General features: G+C 45.8%; 1 protein-coding gene across 8 annotated transcripts in view; it reads left to right on the top strand.

Annotated features, from left to right (window-relative positions):
* Nucleotides 1-19,721, top strand: part of mef2aa (myocyte enhancer factor 2aa) — a 92,099-nt gene that overhangs the window by 64,614 nt on the left and 7,764 nt on the right. For 2 of the 8 annotated variants that reach the window (XM_031564421.2, XM_031564420.2), the window contains exons 5-9: nucleotides 1,741-1,872; nucleotides 1,940-2,074; nucleotides 4,042-4,270; nucleotides 15,556-15,740; nucleotides 19,031-19,054. In XM_031564421.2, the coding sequence (XP_031420281.1) occupies nucleotides 1,741-1,872; nucleotides 1,940-2,074; nucleotides 4,042-4,270; nucleotides 15,556-15,740; nucleotides 19,031-19,054 (705 nt within the window). The remainder of the gene's footprint in view (nucleotides 1-1,740; nucleotides 1,873-1,939; nucleotides 2,075-4,041; nucleotides 4,271-15,555; nucleotides 15,741-19,030; nucleotides 19,055-19,721) is intronic. The other 6 variants (XM_031564423.2, XM_031564422.2, XM_031564425.2 and 3 more) reach the window with 6 other exon arrangements.

Genomic DNA, 19,721 nt, shown 5'->3' on the forward strand with positions numbered 1-19,721 from the left:
ATGCAGTTGTGGTTTGAGTCGCATGTTTTTAATGTGTGTGTGTGTGTGTGTGTGTTGAAGTGCATGCTTGTATGAGAATATTCATTTGAGCTTTGTGTATTTCTGTATGTTCTCTGGGTGTATGTTCTCTGTATATGTTTGTGTGTGTGTGTGTCTGTGTGTGTTTGTGTGCATGTGTGTGTTTGGCGGTATGTCTGTGCTTGGAGACAGATGGGTGGGCTGTGTAAGACACACTGTTAGATAAAGACGATGAAGATAAGGCCAGGCCCCATTCTACTGTCACAGACCTGCTCGACCTCAGCAGATGCTGCACTCAGACACCCTGTTCCCCCTCCTCCCTACAGACACACACACACACACACTCACACACACAGACACACACACACTCATACAGACACACACACACACACGCGCGCGCACACACACGCACACACAGACACACACACAGACACACACACACACACACAGACACACACACTCATACAGACACACACACACACACACACACAGACACACACACACACACACACACACACACACACACACACACACACACACACACACAAACACACCCAAGTGAACACACAGCTCAAACACACACAAAGACACGTTGAGAGACACGGTCATTTCAAGGGCCTTGTTAGTGTCTACAGTCTACAGTCTTCGCCCCAATCATTTCAATCGTGACCCAGATATCAAGAAAGATTCTGTGACCCTGCTGTCGACAGACTGCTCTAAGCCAGTCCCTAGACAGCCTTCATCTGTCAGAAACCAGAAAAAGACATCAAATTCATGTTACAATTCTTCAAAAGCAGCCACAAGGTATGACACACCAGAATTGTCTGCGTGTCCCACCTAATCATTCAAACCCTCAGTAAAGTGCATTTCCTGTTACTGTAAAGCACAACACTGCTTTGGACGCCAATACAGAGTTTTTAAAACCCCACTTTCCACATTAAAGGGAGGCAAAAAGAGCTTAAAGTACCCTTATAGATATCACCAACAACCAGGCTGTGTGGTCCCTTGCTCTTTGCTCTTACAATAATCAAACCATTTCACGCTGGAAATAAGCATGTTTTTGACCAGATGTGATAATCCTCTCTTCCGTACACTACTTTACAATGATAGGACACTGTGAGTGGCAAGCGTGCTGAATTAAACAGTGGCACACTCTAAACTCCCGCACGCTGGGATCCTCTTATGCAGGGGACTCTTCCAGCTGGGTGGGTTATGATAACTGAAAGATAATGAAATATGAATAGAGAAACTCAGACATGGGTTGAAGAGAGAGAGAGAGAGAGAGAAACAGAACATTGGAGAGGGAGAAATAGAGAGAGAGCGTGAGAAAAGGATTTTCACCTTTTTTTCTTTTATTCTGTCTCAGAGGGAGAGGATGGGGGTGATGTTTCAATCCTTTTCCTCCTCCAAACTATTTGTTCTGCATTGGCTGCTTACGCAGAAGCCCTTATCTTAATTGACTAAATTCGCCTAAATAAAACCTCTTTTAATGCAATCCTTTTTAAAGACACATTCAGAGATGGACACACACACACACACAGCCTTCTATACATGTTTAAATTGTATTATGTGCCAGAAAATGACTGTCTTTTAAGTGTTTCTCTCCTCACCTCATGAAATATTTCCAGGGAACTGGAGACCATTGCAAGTTGTGGCTGTAAGAACTGAAAGTAGCTTTTCTCCTCGTTGGATGTACATGTGAATTCTCCAATTTTATTTCAGAAACTAAGAAACAAAGGACATATTGACTGTGGCAGCCCAGACCCTGATGATGGTTTTGGGCACAGTCCCCTTGCGGACGACCGTTACGGCAAACTAAGCGAAGAGAGTGATTTAATGTACAAGCGCTGTGGTGTAAGTACTCCTTCCTCTTCCTGCCATTTTGTGTTGATTGCTGTTTTTATGTTGATGTCCACTACAGGCGCTAAACAAGAAAGAACACAGAGGCTGTGATAGCCCGGACCCCGATGCCTCATATGTCCTCACCCCTCACACTGAAGAGAAATATAAAAAAATTAATGAGGAGTTTGATAATATGATGAGAAATCATAAAATCGTAAGTAAATGCAATGTTCTTGCTTGGCTTTGTGGCAGAGAAGACACCTCCCCCCTTTTTTGTTTTTTTTACACTTTATTTTTGTTTTTCTACTCCCCCACCGTGCAACTTCTGTCAACAACTACAAACACGGTCTCTTGAAGCATAACTTTTTTTAACATTCGTTTGAAATGTATGTTTTTTTTATTATTAATTATTGCAGCCTTTAATTCCGCACACCCTAATAAGATCACATTGTTAGAGTAGGTATGACCTTTAGCAAAGCTCTTTTCTGGTTGGTTGCTATATTTACCACAGTTTTGGAAAAAAAAAACAATTCCGATTTGAATAAAAGCTTAAAAAAAGATTACTTATGAATATCTACATGCAGATATATCCCCCTTTTCTCTATTTTGCCCTTTTCCACTTTGAATGGTGTGGGAATGACATCTCTCTGGTGGATTGGTACACCAGTGTCATGTGATCCATGGTTCTGAGTTGAGCCCCCTCCACACCCCCGCCCCCCCACCCAACTATCCCCAGCCATCTCACTCCCACTTCCCCCCCACACTCCTGAAGGAACAACAGGGCCAGCTCTGCCCAGGCATTTCCTGTAGTGCCCCAGCAGTCTGATAACAGCTTGCAGTGAGAGCAGTAGACCCGTTGCCTGTGTCTTACCAACCCCATCGCAAAAATATGCTGGCAGGCAAATCGTTATTCCCGACCTCTTACACTTTTTTTTTGCTGTTATTATATGCCGACACAGAGCTTTTACCTGAGACAATAGTGATCTTATTGCGGGTGGCCAACCATAACATTCTGCACTGACCAGAGTGCCGAAGTGATTATTTTCTCTCCCTCTCTCTCTCTCCCGCCCTCTCTCTCTTTCCCTCTCTCTCTCTCTCTCTCTCACTCATTTACTCACTCTGTCTTTCTCTCTCTCTCTCTCTCTCTCTCTCTCTCTGTGAAATGGTTATGAGACAGCCTTCTTTTGTGCATTAACACACTAATAAACTCACTAACTGCCTCACTGTATTGTGCTCTGAATGGAGTGAGCTCACACTAGCACCACTCTCACTCTCACTCTCAACCCTCAAGCTTTGGATAGTCAGCATTGTACAGCAGCCATTGACAGTCAATATGACACCATTCAGTCGGGTTCTCAAGCCCACATCTCCATAGTTCCTCTGTCACACGCACCTGCTGCGAGAGCAGTGAGTTGTAACATCTCCAAAGCAACCAAATTACACGTCAGTACCGTAATTATAGCTTACCACTCAGTGCAATGCTGACTACTTCAAGGCCACACTGGTAAGCTGGTAAGATATTGCACCGATTTTGCATGTCTCTGTAATGTACCTATGTGCATATATTTCTTGGTTTTGTGATGTTTTGTGTTCAGTGAGAGCTTTTGTATAGCAGAAATATGTGTTCCCACCACTAGCCCAAACTGCCCCCAACAGTGTAATTGTGATCCGCAGCTATTCCTCACCAGACAGAAGTTTTTTTTTTTTTTTTTGGGCAGCCCAAGGTGAAACACAGGTTTCTCCCCTGAGATTACATTTTCCACCATGCAATCCATCTCCGGTTTTACCCCATTGTTGGATTAAAGTACCAAAGCCCAGGGGTCATCTTTCACTCCGGGTATGGCTGTTAGATGTACACGCAGTGTTATTATGGGGCCCTGCAGCCGCACACATTGTTCAGATGAAGGAGACTGAATAAGGTGAACACTTCCTCATTTGTTCTGGTCCCACCTGGACTATTTGGTTTAAGCAATGAGTGAAACAGATGCCCTAAAAAGCATGCCCACATGGAACCACGTGGCATCATGTTAGAATACCCTGGCCCTTTGTGAATAGCTTGCCCATCTTGTAGTGCCCATGTCACCCCCCCACGCCAGGTCTGTCATCTCAGTTTCTTATCCCCACACTTTTTTTTCTCTGTGACCCCCACCCCACACCCCACCCCCATCCCTTTACCAACAGCCCAACGCACAGGCCCAGCAGAACTTCTCCATGCATGTGACCGTGCCAGTGTCGAACCCCAATGCCATGTCCTACAACCCGGGCGCGATGTCCTTGGGCTCCCAGGCCTTGGCGGCGGCCGCCGCCTCCCTGAGCGACAGCGGGATGCTGTCCCCCCCCCAGGCGTCCCTCCACAGGAACGTGCTGTCAGGCGGGGGTCTGCAGCGCCCCCCCAGCACCGGCAGTGCAGGTCAGTGTCCAGCCTTGGCCTCAGTCTCGGCCTCACACAGCTCGTACTGAATGATGAGTGACGGACCGCTATTTTTTATTATCATGTGAAGTCCGTGCAGAACATACGGCTATGTGAAGAAAATTCCAAAATAACGCGAAAAAGTCAGAACCTTAGTATGAAAACTAGAATATACAAGAATTTTGTAGGATTTTGTATTTCAATCAGTATTCTCTAATCATAAACAAAAAAGGAATTTGGGTTTCATGAGTGACTCAATATGCATTCACGTTTCTTTGATATGTTCCGTGGAATAATGTAGAATATTGATTGTATAGTTCTATTTAGTGATCTAGAGTCCCGTGAGTGCATGTAGTTTAACGGTTTCGATGTCCTATGGGAGTTGACCTCATGATCCTCTTGTATCATGCGATGTCTTTCATACTAGCTGAGGTGTGATAACATGATGAGTATATTCATGAAGAGCAGACCCCATATTTTATTCATGCCGTGTGTGTGTGTGTGTGTGTGTGGATGGTGGTGTTGCTTTACATGGTCAGGTAGACACTATGCATTCAGGGCTTAGTGAACATTTGCATGCTTGTGCATAACAGGAAGCGTATACTGGAAGAACTCAGGCCAGGTCAGGTGTTTGATGCGAATGCCGCGTGTCTGTGTGCACCTGTGTAACTGCAACAGCGCACAGTAATTTGTTGACAGCGTCAACTCACTATATGAGTGTAGCGTTTCACACCTTTTTTCTGCTGCCTCCACTATGGAACGTAAGTGCGATTAATTGAAAGCGGTCGCCATGACAACGGCAGTCAATGTTTTGCGGGTTTGGTTTGGTCTGACGCCATTGGCCCTTGTGGTTAAGCTTCACAAGAAGTGGGGGGTCGGAGGGGGTGAAGGAGGGGTCAAAAAGAGAGAGAAGAGGTAAAGAGAGACAGAGAGAGAGAGAGAAGAGAGTGAAGGGACTGGAGACAGGTGACAGAGACACAGTTCTGTGCAGTCCTGTCAAAGTGACTATGTCACACACTGTCATGGTGTTCATCCCCATGTGCCTACTTCTGTACATGAGGAGGAATGTGTGCATTCACACTGGGGCACTAGCATGGGTAATGGCCGCAAGGACCGCACCGCTAAATATTAGACCATGTGAACCAAATCACAAGTATTCATATGTACAAATGTTCAACTCTCACACCAGTGACTGCTTATGGTATGTTTGTCTTGCCATAACAGGAGCGTGGTAATTGAAAGCCACTTAACCCGGGCTTGGCAATCTAAACATGACATAGCTGACTCTAAGCACTCGGAATCCACTGGGCTGTTGCGGATGTGTATGAAATTGAGCGTGGGAGCAGTGCAGTGGCAGACTGTGTGGGTGAGAGGTGGAAGCTCATACGTGTACTGTAGGTTCTTACAGCTGGGGAACAGCCCCATGCGGTGATCCGCCATCAGCCCGCTCAAACCACATCCCTCGCTAGACGCTTTCAGAGCTTCCTAGGGTAACTAACGTGCACAGGAGGTGGTTCTGAAAAAAAAAAAAAAACATTAACATTTGAAATACATATTCCAATTGACTGCAGAGTATATACTCAAGCAAACAAACAAATGACTAAGTAAGTAAGAAATTTACATTTATATCAGTGAGGTTAGCCACATAAGTAGGTAAGGTTAACCAATCGGGAGCTAGGCCTAGCCAGAAGTCTCGTTTGACCTCATGGCCTCTTTCACACAGGCCCTGAATCCCCTCGAGCCCCACCCCATTTCCTGCCATCCAGCCATCAGTTACAGGCCAGATCTGAGCCAGATCCTCCCCATAAACAGCTGCTGCCTGGGGATCAGTCTGCTGCTCACTGGCTTTGTGCTGTCATGGTCTCTCACTGTACCAGGCCGGGTTCTTCAATCTAACAGATCTTAGCTCATTGCCTGTGGTTATAGTGATAGTATTGCGTTTTTTTCTCTAGAGCTATGCTGTTATGCCCTCCCCCTGAACAAGGCCCAGAACCCTGCAGGTTCTCATGCCTCTCTTTGGTTATTTGTCGGACTCTGCATGACAGCTATCAGGTTCTCCTCCCAATCCTTGGATAGTTGTCTGATTTTGCAATCTTAACATGTTAAGGTTAGCCATGGTTAGCAGTCCTAACATGTTAAGGTTAGCCATGGTTCCTGGAGACATTTACATCTAATGAACAATATATAGGTAGGTGAGTGCCAAAAGAGCCAACAGAAATGCTATTCTTGTCTCTCACTCGGAACGTTGTCTCACACTGTATGTATAAAATGAAGGTTTACTCCAAGTGTTTCTATGGTGCATTTCTATGGTTGATTCAGTTTATAAGTAAATCATGAAGGAAAGTTATGGTCTTAGTAGTTCATTCAGCATCTCATTGTGTGGTTAGTTTTTCACTATGGTTGGATGCTGAACAGAAATCTTTCATAAGATGAAAGAAGCAATCTGAGGCCAAGGCTTGACAAGGCTGAAGTGCTTTTTGTTTTAGACACTTCATTTTGTACATGTGGGTTTCCGCCATTTGCAGGTAATGGATGAGAGGTTCTGAGATATGCTATTATAAGTCCCGCTACGAACTCAGTGGTCTAATGGGAAGGACGTCTTAGCTCTACCTGTACAAAACAATACGTACAAAACTTTAATGTGAGGGGAAGAAAATGATGGCGGCAGCTGTTAATGTCTCTGACCTGCTCTACCACAGGCACACAGACACAGGCACACAGACACAGACACAGACACAGACACACACACACACACACACACACACACACACACACACACACACACACACACACACACACACACACACACACACACACACACACACACACACACACACACACACACACACACACACACACACACACACACACACACACACACACACACACACACACACACATACTGTCAAATCACCAAGGACACTGCCAAGGTCATGTGTCCAACTGTTCCTTCTTGACAGTTACAAATGCCAGGATTGCTTGTGTTCTCCCATGGGCTATTTTGTCTATGTCAACACCAAGTTGCCTGGGGTGAACAACAGTATAAAACAGAAGTGGACGCTGTTACTGTAGGGCCTTATTTGATATAGTATTCAAAGAAAGTGTATTTTGAAGAGCACGTTGTAATGAGCTGCCTGTATTTCAAAGAATTTTTGGTTTGTAGAAAGATGAAATGTGATTGTTGGACAAACCGGAGAAGTCTTAATAATAATTTGAAGATGTAATGTTATGTGTTATTTATTAGAGTGATGCACAATAGCGTAGTAAATACAAAATACAATGACTCTGCATGCTTGTGAGATGTTATGCGATAGCCTAGCTAAGCTGCTTTTTTGTGTGTCTTGGCCTTCAGTGTATAATTACACCACATAAAGCTGTTTGCATGATTTAAACAGTGTGAAAGTGGTTATTGCATTATGCTGCCATTGTGTTTATGCCACACTCATTTCGGTGAACAATAATTATCCCTGAGCCTTGCAATAAATGGATGATGCACAACAGAAGATATTGATGAGGGAACACCAGTTGACATAGCCGTAATAGTCTATACTTCTGTTCTGATGTCAGTAGACTCTAACTTCTTAATCAACAGTTAGACAGAAGCTGAAGTATTTGCCAGCAGTGTTCTTGGGAAACTTTTATCGGCTTCCTTTAGAGATCATTGGTTTTACCTTTACAGTAGTGGACAGGGAAACCAATTGAGACAAGCATAATCAATCCAGCAGGTGATCAAACGAAGGGTCTCCTTTAAGGCCAACACCCCAGCAGCCCCCCACCCCCACCACCCCCACCACCCCTGGCCATCTCCATCTCTTACTCTCCCCCTCTCTCCTCCAGTTTCCTCTCCTCTATTGACAGGTGCATCTGTTTTTTTCCCAGTACGGTGGCCAGTCCTTATAAGGCCTGAGAGGGCCTAGCAGGATGCCTAGCCCAGCAGAACTGTGCAAGTATGCCGGCCATGGCATCCCTCTAAGTCCTGTGTACACAATGAGCGGACGGGGCTGTCATGGCTGCTATGCGCAGTCTGAGAGGCAGTGTCAGGTGCTGGTGAACCCTACCCTACCCTAGCCTGTCCCCGCCCCACCTCTGCTTTCCGTAGAGACAAGGCACTGACACGACCCTGCAAAAGGCTCCCCAGACTCTGAGCTCACACGGCCTGCTGGACACCCATCTCTCTAACCACTGAAAAGTACCGCTCAGTGGTGGAAGTGGGAAGGTCACATGCTGTTGGAGTTGTTTATGTGGCCCTTTTTGTCCTGAGGTTATTTCAAAAACAATTAGGCACACTGGAATTATGGAGCACTTAGGTGTTTCTGTAGGTGGATTTTCATTTATGAATTCACAAACACCTGCTGTGAGTTTGCGTTCATTAACCAACATTAATCAACAGCTTGTAATGACTCCATGTTGATCCTGGAGCCTCTGGGCTTCGTAAAGTGTTAACTAGGCTCCAGGTGTGGCCCTGTTGACCTGCCTGGCAATGAGTCGCCACCTCAAGCTTTGAGCAGGGTGTAGGGCACACAGCTGAGTGCCAGGCCTGGTTTTCCACGTCTTAACAGTTGTGTGTGAACCTGTGCTCAGCGGGCAGGAGAGAGAGAGAGAGAGTAGGCCTGTAGGGCAGTGAGCGGGCCCCGTGCCCAGAAGGGGCTCAGCCTTTGGCATGGGCGACTCGGCGAGCGAGCTGCAGCTGTTGTTTGTTCCAAACAGTGCGGAGCAGCCGACGCGAGCGAGCGAACGAACGCCTGGAAAAAAGGAGCCTCTTCAGCGCTGGGCTGTCAGCCTGCCATTCCGCACATACCTCTGATTTTTCACAAGCACTGACCACTGGGCGTGAGGAAGAGGCCTCCTCCAAACGGGCCAGAAGGAGCACTGTCTCGCCCCTCGCAGCTCTGCCCAGCCTGCCGTTCTGGCTTAACCGCAACCAATCACAGTTCTGGCGCTGATCCGACTCAGATTCACCAGCCCTGCAGCAGACCTGGGCCAGGTTCTTTCCAGAATCAGGGCTTGGTATGGCGTCCCAGTGAGAGTGCTGGGGAAGTGTTTTGGATCACTGATTGAGCCCAGAGAACGGTGGCGAGGATCCAAGCCGTAATCCCAGCAGAGCTGCCAGCTCCCTCTCCTCTGAGGGAAAGATCTGTCTTCATCCTGACATGAACTGGTAGGGTGCAAATGAATCATTTTCACTATGAAATATCACGCTCGCCTCATACCACAATTTGTCTCCCCTTCCCACCTTTTTTTTTTTTTTTTTAAATGTGTTACCTAACCACGTGTGCTAGCTTCAGGATAAAATGACTCACTAGTGCTCGGGAACAAAATGGCTTAGACTCTGCTGAGCTTAATGCTATTGCGGTACATGAGACCTTCAAGAAAGCCTTTGCCTTTTTAAGTTGCATTTTGAAGCATAATATGATAATTAGGCGCATCATGTTTTACTTAAAGAAAACGGGGAGCTGTTTCGAAGCAGCCTAACATGATTTGGGTGTTACAAATTTGTATGCTTTTTTTGCATGATCCGCCACATCCTACTTCCAAGAGACAGAGCCAAACCGGCACATCACAATGGCAAGCCAAAAGGAACAGAACCTGATCTTAATCACGCGACGGCCACACTGATCAAGAAAAGATTTTCTCAAGTCAACCTAACAGAGTCAGAGGAAGAAAGCTGCCTGAGGAAGCAACACTGAATCATAGTGCATTCTGCGCCCAATGATTTATTGATGCAACTTCTGTGGCTAGCCATCACTTCTTGCAGCAAACTCGATTGTGCCACTTCCTATTTGTCAGTGTGAGGCAGTATCCTGCGTCATCACTGGGCCCCATGTGAAATCCCCCACTAACTCCTTTGTGGGTTTACAGATCTGTCCACCTGGTAGAGGAAGGCTCAACCAGCCAACCCGCTGGTTGAACTAAGACGAAACAAACAAGTCCCATTCACCCCAGTGACTCCTTCTCCCACCCACACACAGACAAACTCACACTCACACTCACACTCACACACACACACACACACACACACACACACACACACACACACACACACACACACACACACACACACACACACACCCACACACACACACACACACACACACACTCACACACATCCTACCTTGGAGCCTGGTCTCTGCAGTCCTCCCTTGGATGCTGCTGATCTAGTTTTTTCTGCCGAGTAGCTCAGCTGACTTTGCAGCGCCTGTCCTGGTTCCTTAAGCAGTTTGGCGTGGCAGAATGGGAGCTGAGCTGACAGTCCCCTGGTTCTGTCCGACTGCTCAGACTGCCGAGTGGCTGTGCACGTCTGGGACACTCTGGGCTGCAGAGGCTGGAGAAGGCCCCAATGTGTGTTTTTTTTTCACTGAAGCAACCTACCATAGATTTTCTATTACTGTTTTCCTCTGCATAACCAGGGAGAAGTGTTGGCACCCTCCATATTACTGGACTGTGAGGTTGAGAGTTAGGTTATTGTTGGTGTTGACCATGGTTGCCATATAGATAATTATATCTATGGAGTATCATAGTCTACAATAGGACACTGCATCTTCTTTTTAGACCCCAGTAACAACTGCTGCAACATAATACATGTCTGAAAGAAAGAAATACAGGACAATATGGAAAATACAGGAGAAGTTTTTTTATTAACAACACATGTTGCACCAAGTCCTGATGAGCCTTCACGACATTTTTAGGGTCATATCAGGTTTTAGGTTAGGTAAAGCGATGTCTGTTGATTAAGGGTTTAGTTGGAGTTGACTACCATGCAAACAATGAAGTGTGCACACTCCTTTCCTAGATTACACACAAGTTTATTTAAGCACACTCTGCCAAAGAGCAAATTGGTGTGGACCTAATTAATGTGGGAACATCCTCATTGTTTATGCTCGACACAGATTCTCGTGTTGATTTTTTTTTTCTTCCTCCTCTTTGCAATGGTAATCAGAGAGGATTGGAGTGTCCAGCGAGGCAGCGAGCGTGGAATAGATTCCGTTTTGGATGATGTGTGCCCACTCTGTTTTGCATTAACGAAGAGAGATTGCTGGAATGTGAGGGATTTGAGTATTCACCCTGTTATGCAATTTGCCTGCAAGCGCTGCAGCGTCCCTCATTAATACTGGAGAGTTACAGGCTGTTGAAGAGCAATTACAAGGGCTGTTTGTGTGTCAGAAGAATATTTCAAGAGACTGTTTCGGCGCACATTATTCCACCATGTCTCTGGGTCTGTAAAATCCACCGCTATTCCCTATGGATAACCAATTCACTGGCTTTTTTTTTCCCCCATCTGAATCCCATAGAAGCCTTATAAATGGTATTTATTTTTGTTCTGAGAGACTCTCCAAGTAAAATATGAATAGGATTTTCTTGGCACAGCTGTTTCTGCTCTTGAAAGCCTGAGCACATTGTTCAGTCCTGTCCTGGGTTTTCCGGAGCCAAAACAATACGGCTCTCCAGACTAAAGAGGCACTGTTCAGGCTCATTAATTAAAGCTATAATTAGAATCTGGTCTATTTTACACTTAATCTATTACAGAGCCATTGCTTTGATTCTGAAATTCATTAGTCGTTTTCCTCATTCATGCATATTTCTCCCCTACCTAACACTCTCAAGGTAAAGACAATTTAATAAAAGGCTGGGCCTGCTTAAAACTATGTTACGTGTTCAAAGACCATGCTGTGTAGAGAGCACAGCTTTTCCCACATTTCGGATGAAAACAAACACAAAAAAAAGTTAGCGTTTGTCAGGGGAGATGGTTACGCAACGCTGCTCCCAAACGGGCGATCCATTATTCAGATCTAAGAGAGTCTTTATTTAAGAAAGCAGCGAAAACAACGCAATAAGAGGAAATAAAAAAAAGAAAAGACAACACTCCCCATGCCTCCTGCTCAGCGGGACACAATTTTACGGTGCGCTGACACAATCTGGCACAGTGTGTCTGAATCAGGAATGAATCAAACACAGAGAGAGGATCCTCTGGAAGAGGGGAGGAGGGAGAGTGAGGGAGGGAGTGGGAGAGGGAGGGAGGGAGGGCGGGGGACACATTGTGTCAGAAATCATGCACGCTCTACACATGAGGACACACTGTACATAAACACTTTGCCAGCAAACCAGTGGCAGCAGGGCCTTGCATGCCCAGGTTTTAAGCACTACAGAGACCAGTTCAAAAACACTTTATTTTAATGGGATTGCTGCCACTGATGTTTTTTTTTGTGTCTTTTGCAAAGCAAGTCCAAGCACTGTGTAAATCATGCTTGCCCATGCATGTAGGTGATGTTAATATACTGTATGTTTGTTTGGCCTTTGTTCTGCCTTTCGTCCTTGAGAGTATAGAGTTAAAGTTAGAACTACAGCGGCAATTCATATCTTCTGGTTTAGAAGGGTCTAATTCATCAGCAGTGTTTTCATTTTGACTGTGTTTTTCTTTTTTTTGTCTCTCCCTTGTGCGTTGGCCTGGATCCAGGCAGTGATATCATAGCCTTCTCTGATTCTTATCAGCGGTCTCTCTGGCTGTGCCTTTTACAGTAATATTAAGATAAGAGCCGCCTCCTTTCAACAGTACTGTAAATACAATACACATGCGCAAGCCAAAACACTCTCACACACACACATTCTATACAGACATACACACATTCTTAATCATAAATCAATCTCTGACTACACACAGACAGTAACCGTCACAGTTATATTATGAAAGCTAACCAGCATTTCAAGCACATGAGAGAGGAGAACAGAACGAGGGTGTGTTTCCTTTAAGCCCAAGTGGTGAAAAGATAAGAAAAACATGCCGGTCTTAGAGCTTTCTCTGGAGCAGACAATTATACCATAATGCCACCCTTGTCTGGTCTGTAAAAAAAAATTTGACAATGCAATTTTGGACAGTTGATTAGTGTTTATTGTGATACTGTAACTCTGCTCAGTGGAAAAGTAACAGAGCACAGTAGCTGATAGCTAAACATGTATGTCACCTGGGAGTCCTGATAGCTCTATATTTGACCATGTATGGTGAAAGCTCTTATCTTGCTCCAGTGGGAGGACTTTCTGCTAGCTTTGTCGCATACCCTGTTCCAGGCTGTACAGAATAGCTGTGTTTCACTATGCTGTAGAATGCTAAATGTAGTCATGAGTTACTATACTAATAGTGATCTCAGGTGACTGATTAATAATGGTGAAGCTGAACGGGGCTATTTGTCTGCCTGACTAGCTGTCAGCTAGCGAACAAAATGATTTCATACTCCCCACTCTAAGCAGATTGGGGGCAGTGTATCACCACATTGGTACTATGGATGGGAATTTCAGGCAAAATTTCTATTCTATTTATATTTCAACATCAATTGATATTTATATTTTACATTAACTTCAAGTATGGGCAAACACACCCCTGTAGGTCTTCATTTAAGCACTAGTATAACCATTAATGTTAGCCAATGGGCTACTAGACACTTTTTGATACTAACTAGAGGATAGCCATGATTACTTGGGTCCAATGCGGCACTCTGAAAAGGGATTGAGGCTCTGTAGTTCTATTTCTCCACGAGTTAACAAACACTTTAACTGTCATTATGTTAGCCTCTGAGATGGGATTTTGGTGATTAAAAACACTATTCCTGATAGTGTGGGCTTATGTCCGTGATGGCACCGTTTCTTTGCTTTGCTGTTTTCACTATTGTGACTCCCCAGCACCTCTTGAGGTACAAAGTGGTATTATGAGTGTGGCGGAGCACATCTAGTTGGTTAGCATGCTAACTTTAGCAGATACCTGGGCACGACTGTGCATAGGCATTTTTGACATTACATAAAAATGGTTTCTTTTTAAACAAAAAATCTTACATATAGCACCTTTAAGGGCTGCTTGCTGTCATGATTGTGTTGTACTGAAAAGGATGTCTGAAGTCTGTTGAAACTTGTTTGTCCAACTGGGTTCTCTCACATTTGAACAGTGTAGCTTTTAAGATGACACTTGTGTTAGTGTAAACAGCTTTTCAGTGATACAAACTGCTGCTGTTACTTCTTACTTTCTCAGTGTCTGGGAAGGCTACTACAGTGAGATGAGACTTTGAGATTTCAAACTGTAGTAACACATTGATTGAGAGAGGCTTAGTCAAAAGACACCCCCGGGGGGGGAAGCAGTTGCTTCTGGGGTGGAACTGCACCGTAGTTAGCTGCTGCCAGTGCCCTGAATCAGCTCAGCCTCAGCCAGAGTCCCTTCTCTGTTCTACTCGCCTGCCTCTCCCTCTCCGTCCCAAAGCCTCCACAGGAAATGGCTGCCCAGGGTGGGAGCCCTGTGACTAACTTTTAATCGAATGACTGTGATGTGGACAAACAAGGAAATGACAACTTGTTTCTTTATTTGTTGTTTTTGCATATCGAGAGATAGGGCCAGTCAGACATCTGGCTGAATTTGAATTTTTCCACCATGTAAATTGCTGACTAATTACCTTTTAAGGCATTTATTACTGATGAAGTTATGACAGAGGGTTGGGTGAGTAATTTGCTGTGTGTGTGTGTGTTTGAAACAATGACGCACAATCACACAGCCTACAGGAAAAAAACCCTTGTGTTCCCAGCAGACATGCAAACTGTTGACTGTTCCTAGCCACTAGTAATTCCTGTGTTTGTTTATGCGAGTTGCACATTTGTCTGTCTATGGGCAGTGATTGTTAGAAAAGATGTCAGCCTGTAGTGTGAAGGAAGTCCAAACAATGCAAGCCTGCAGATGGACTAAGCAGCATACATAAGAGATTAATTGTTCGCTAACCATAATTCTAAGCAGTAGGGCAGTCGGTCAACACTATCTCTCTTGAGAGGATTTGTTTCTACACTTAAACATAAACAGTGAGTGATCTCGGAAATTGCCATCCTCAGTTGTCCTACTGTGTTTATCTTTTGTTGGTATATATTTATGTAGAGACAGTCTCTACTCAGCAGCAAGTGATTGCACCCTCTTTTAATGACTGTAGCAGTTAACTTTATTGAAGCTACTAGTCACAGTCCATTTGGTCGACACAACGACTTGCCCTCATCCTAAGATGCAGGAATCCTCAATACAGACGCTTACCAAGAAAAGGAGTGGCTCATCAATTTCCAAATGGACGTGTTATTTTTACATTTGCACAGGATAATCACCAGGGGCTACTTGGAGTCTATTAGGACTTCTCAAGGGGGGTCAGGGACATTAACAGTGCTGCACTATTCTACGCTGCAGTGTAATGGTGTGTCCCAGTCTCTAATGTTGGATGGTGAATATATTTTTTAAATGCATACTAATCTCTCTTTCTGTGTGTGTGTGTGTTCAGGAAATGGCTTTGTCAACCCGAGGGGTTCCCCCGGGCTGCTGTGTACCCCCAGTGGTAATGGTCTGGGGAAGGTGATGCCCACAAAGTCTCCCCCTCCACCAGGAGGCAACATGAGCATCAACAGCCGCAAGCCCGACCTGAGAGTAGTCATCCCCCCGTCCAGCAAAGGCATGATGCCCCCACTGGTGAGTTCCAATCATCTCTAGACAGATACACACACACACACACACACACACACACACACACACACACACACACACACACACACACACACACACACACGCACACATGCAGACACACACAAACAAACAGGCAGACACACAGACACACCCACAAACCCACAAACCCACTCAGGCACACACACACACACACACACACACACACACACTCACACACACACACACACACACACACACACACACACACACACACACACACACACACACACACACACACACACACACACTTACATTCTCACTTACACACTGTCACATTCACACTCACACTTCTACTCACACTCTCGTTCTCATATTAGTGTTCTTACAAGTCTCAGTCTGTTCGGAAGACAACAGTTTTATTCTCACACAAACATGCACTGAGACTGAGACTCCTCTCCTCTGCTTTCAAATTCTATCCTCTCTTCTCCTCTCTCACCTCTCCCTTCTTGCCACCTCTCTCTCATCTTCCCCTTCTTTCCACCCCTTTCTTTCACTCTCCTACCCCCCCCCCCCCTCCCTCCATCATTCTGGGGTGATGGAGATGAGATGTTCCATGGCTCCATAGTGCAGCTCTCAGGGCTTCAGCCTTCAGGAGGGTCTGTGAAGCTCCACTGGGCTGCTGTTGATGGCACACAGTGAGCAGAGTGCCCCATATTGTACACACGCTCACACACACACACACGCTCACACACACACACAGTCACACACACACACACACACACACACACACACACACACACACACACACACACACACACACACACACACAACAAAAACACAGACTGCAAATGCATATTATCCAACTCTGAGAAACTCACACACTACCCCCAAAGTAAAAACACACAGTACTCAAACAAGCAAGCTGTATACACAACACCCAAACCACACTGTTATATGATCAGTAAAGGAGAGAGGGATAGACAAGATGTGTGTGTCTGTGTGTCTGTGTGTCTGTGTGTCTGTGTGTGTGTTTGTGTGTGTGTGCGTGCTTCAAACAGTGCCAAAAACACAAACACAGGAGTGAGGTATATCTCTAAGGCCCGGGTACTCCAACCCACTCAATTATTCACATTGAAATTAGAGGCCCTTAATGATTATAATTAAGGTGCAGGCAGCTTTGACCACATTGAGCACCTGAGGCTACAGAAGACTGCCGTGGCCATAAATCACGCTGAGACACACGAAAGAAAAAAGACTAATGAAGAAAAAAAGAGAGAAAGAGAAAAGTTTTCAGAAATTGGCCAGTAATTGACTGGCTTCACCTTTGCGTGCTGCTGCTTCCCCTCTGTGCTCTGCTCTCCTCTGGGATAATGGGGTGTTGTTCTGGTAAATACTCCTGGGGTTATCCTGAGTGTGTTCCTTCCTGTGCACACCAGCTCAGGGTTCAGTTCTTGTGTGTGTGTGTGTGTGTGTGTGTGTGTGTGTGTGTGTGTGTGTGTGTGTGTGTGTGTGGTTGTGTGTGTGTGTGTGTGTGTGTGTGTGTGTGTGGAGTTATGAGCCCTGCAAGCAGCAGACTACAGCTCCAAGGCCTGTGTGTGTGTGAGTGTGTGTGTGTGTGTGTGTGTGTGTGTGTGTGTGTGTGTGTATGCCTAGGAATTATTACCAAGAAAAGGCCTCTTCATTCTTCTATTACTTTTTTTTATCTCTGTCTCTATCTGTCCATCACTCCCTACCTCCTACTGCCCCTCACACTCATCCACCCCCCCCCCCCCCCCCCCCCCCCACACACACACACACACACACACACTGTCATACACACATATTCCCCCTCTCTGTCTTTCTCTCTCTCGCTCTTCCTCTCCCTCCTTCACTGCTCTGGGCGAGTAAGGGCTGGAGCCTGCAGACAGGCTGTCATTAGGACATAATGGTATTAAATGAATCACATCGCACTGTGACAGAGTGGGGATGAAGGCTTAATCAGGGGGCCCAGAGTGGGAGCCAGATAATATCTTGTCGCCCTTGTCGCGTCTCCCCACCGCTATTGATTGAGTACGGTATTAAGACCGCCTTGGCCCGGGCACAGCCAAGGAGCACGGGCCGCAAACGGGTCGGGCCAGCCGACCGACTGACCGGCTGGCTTGCTGGCTGGCTGGAAGACAGAAGGGCCCCCTTTAAGATTCATAACATGTATGATAATGAGGGAGTAATCCCTAGTCTTTCTCTGATATGATGCCATCATGGTTCAGACAGACTCAGCATATTGTACTGTGCTGTGCAGCAGTGAGCGGGGCTGGCTGTGTAATTAGACACTGCATATAACCGTGAAGTGGAGCTCTCCTCCGCTCCTAGGGTTCGTTTTAGTGTCAGTGAATGAGTGTATTTGAATTTCAAATGGGAGTGTTTTGATTGGACTTACTGTGTGCCCAGTAGTGTAAATGCTGTGTGTAGGTGTGACACTGCTACAAAGTGTGTGTTTGTGTATGTGCTTCTGAGTGTGAGGGTGTGTGTGTGTGTGTCTGTGTGTGTGTGGGTTTAGTTTATGTGTTCACTCGGATTTGTTGCTTCCCACTGCCCCCCCCCCCCCCCCCCCCCCAAGCCTCTCAATAAATGATCAATTAGAGTAAGTGGAGTGGCTGGCAAATGAGCAGGAACAGGGATTGATGGAGGTATTGGACTCACCATAGAACGTATCGCTGCCACTCCGACACGGAAGGTTAAGCGCGACGTAGCAGTGAAGTGATGTCTTCATATGGCCCTGAACAAGCCAGACAACCCCCCACCCCCAAACCCTCCAAACGCACACACACACACACACACACACACACACACACACACACACTCACGCACACAAAAACATTACGGAGCTCCCAGCTAAACACCTGCCCAGTTACCAGTGACACCCTGTTTCTCGTGTGAAATACTCTCAAGTGGTTCCGTCACGCAGACACAATAACCTTTCAGTGATATCAGCATACACTCCTCACATGTAAAACACGGTGGGGCCAGAAATGTGAAACCTTAACATGTGAAAGAGCCCAGTCACACATTTGAATCAGAAGCCATTTCATTTGACTAGAGGGCCTCTTTAAAAGTAACGCGATCATCAGTGAGCCCAGGTGCTCCTCTGCCCATGTGCCCCGCTTTGGAGCCGAGCGCCTTGGTGAGTGAGTGCCGATCCCTGCCCTTGTGGACTGTCAAGGGTAATGTTTTTTTTTTGGGGGGGGGGGAGTGCATGTGAGAGGGGATGCCCTCCCTCCCTGACCATCTTGTGTAATGCTGCATCTTTTCTTCTCTCTCTCCTGTATGGGGTGGGGCAGTCAGAGGAAGAGGAAATGGAGCTGGTGAGTGTGGTTCGAGCACCTGGAAAAAATAAATAAATACAAACTAGCCAGATGGTAGCTGACTCTAGAACAGCCCTGGTCCACTGGAGCCATGCCAGATGAGATCTAGACCTGATCCAGAGTCAGGGGCTAAATAGAGAGAGAGAGAGAGAGAGAGAGAGAGAGAGAGAGAGAGAGAGAGAGAGAGAGAGGATAATGTCTACCATGCTTCTAATTCCATTCTAAAACCGCAATACCTTTATAAACACATAGCAAAGGAAATGAATGATCGCCAGGTACTATCAAATATGAGGGCTGAAAAAGCAGAACTTGAACTGGAGATGAGGCAAATGGGAGGTGGGTTTGGGATGAGATCATGTGTATTTTATGCTGTTTCTCCTGAAAGGCTGAAAAATGAAAAGAAAAAAAAGAGGGAAAGTGCTCCAGTTTGGGATCTGCTGCCTCTCACTGCATGTGTTTGAGTCTACTTCACAGACTGGGTTCAGAGAGGACGTAGCCTGGCTCACATCCCCTGGTGGGCTGTGTGTGTGTGTGTGTGTGTGTGTGTGTGTGTGTGTGTGTGTGTGTGTGTGTGTGTGAGTGTGTGTGTGTGTGAGAGAGTGAAAGTGAGAGAGAGAGAGAGAGTGAGAGAGAGAATCATACAGTAAATTACAGAAAAAGAGAGAAA

Source organism: Clupea harengus, chromosome 3 (assembly GCF_900700415.2).
Source record: "Clupea harengus chromosome 3, Ch_v2.0.2, whole genome shotgun sequence".
Classification (NCBI taxonomy): Eukaryota; Metazoa; Chordata; class Actinopteri; order Clupeiformes; family Clupeidae; genus Clupea; species Clupea harengus.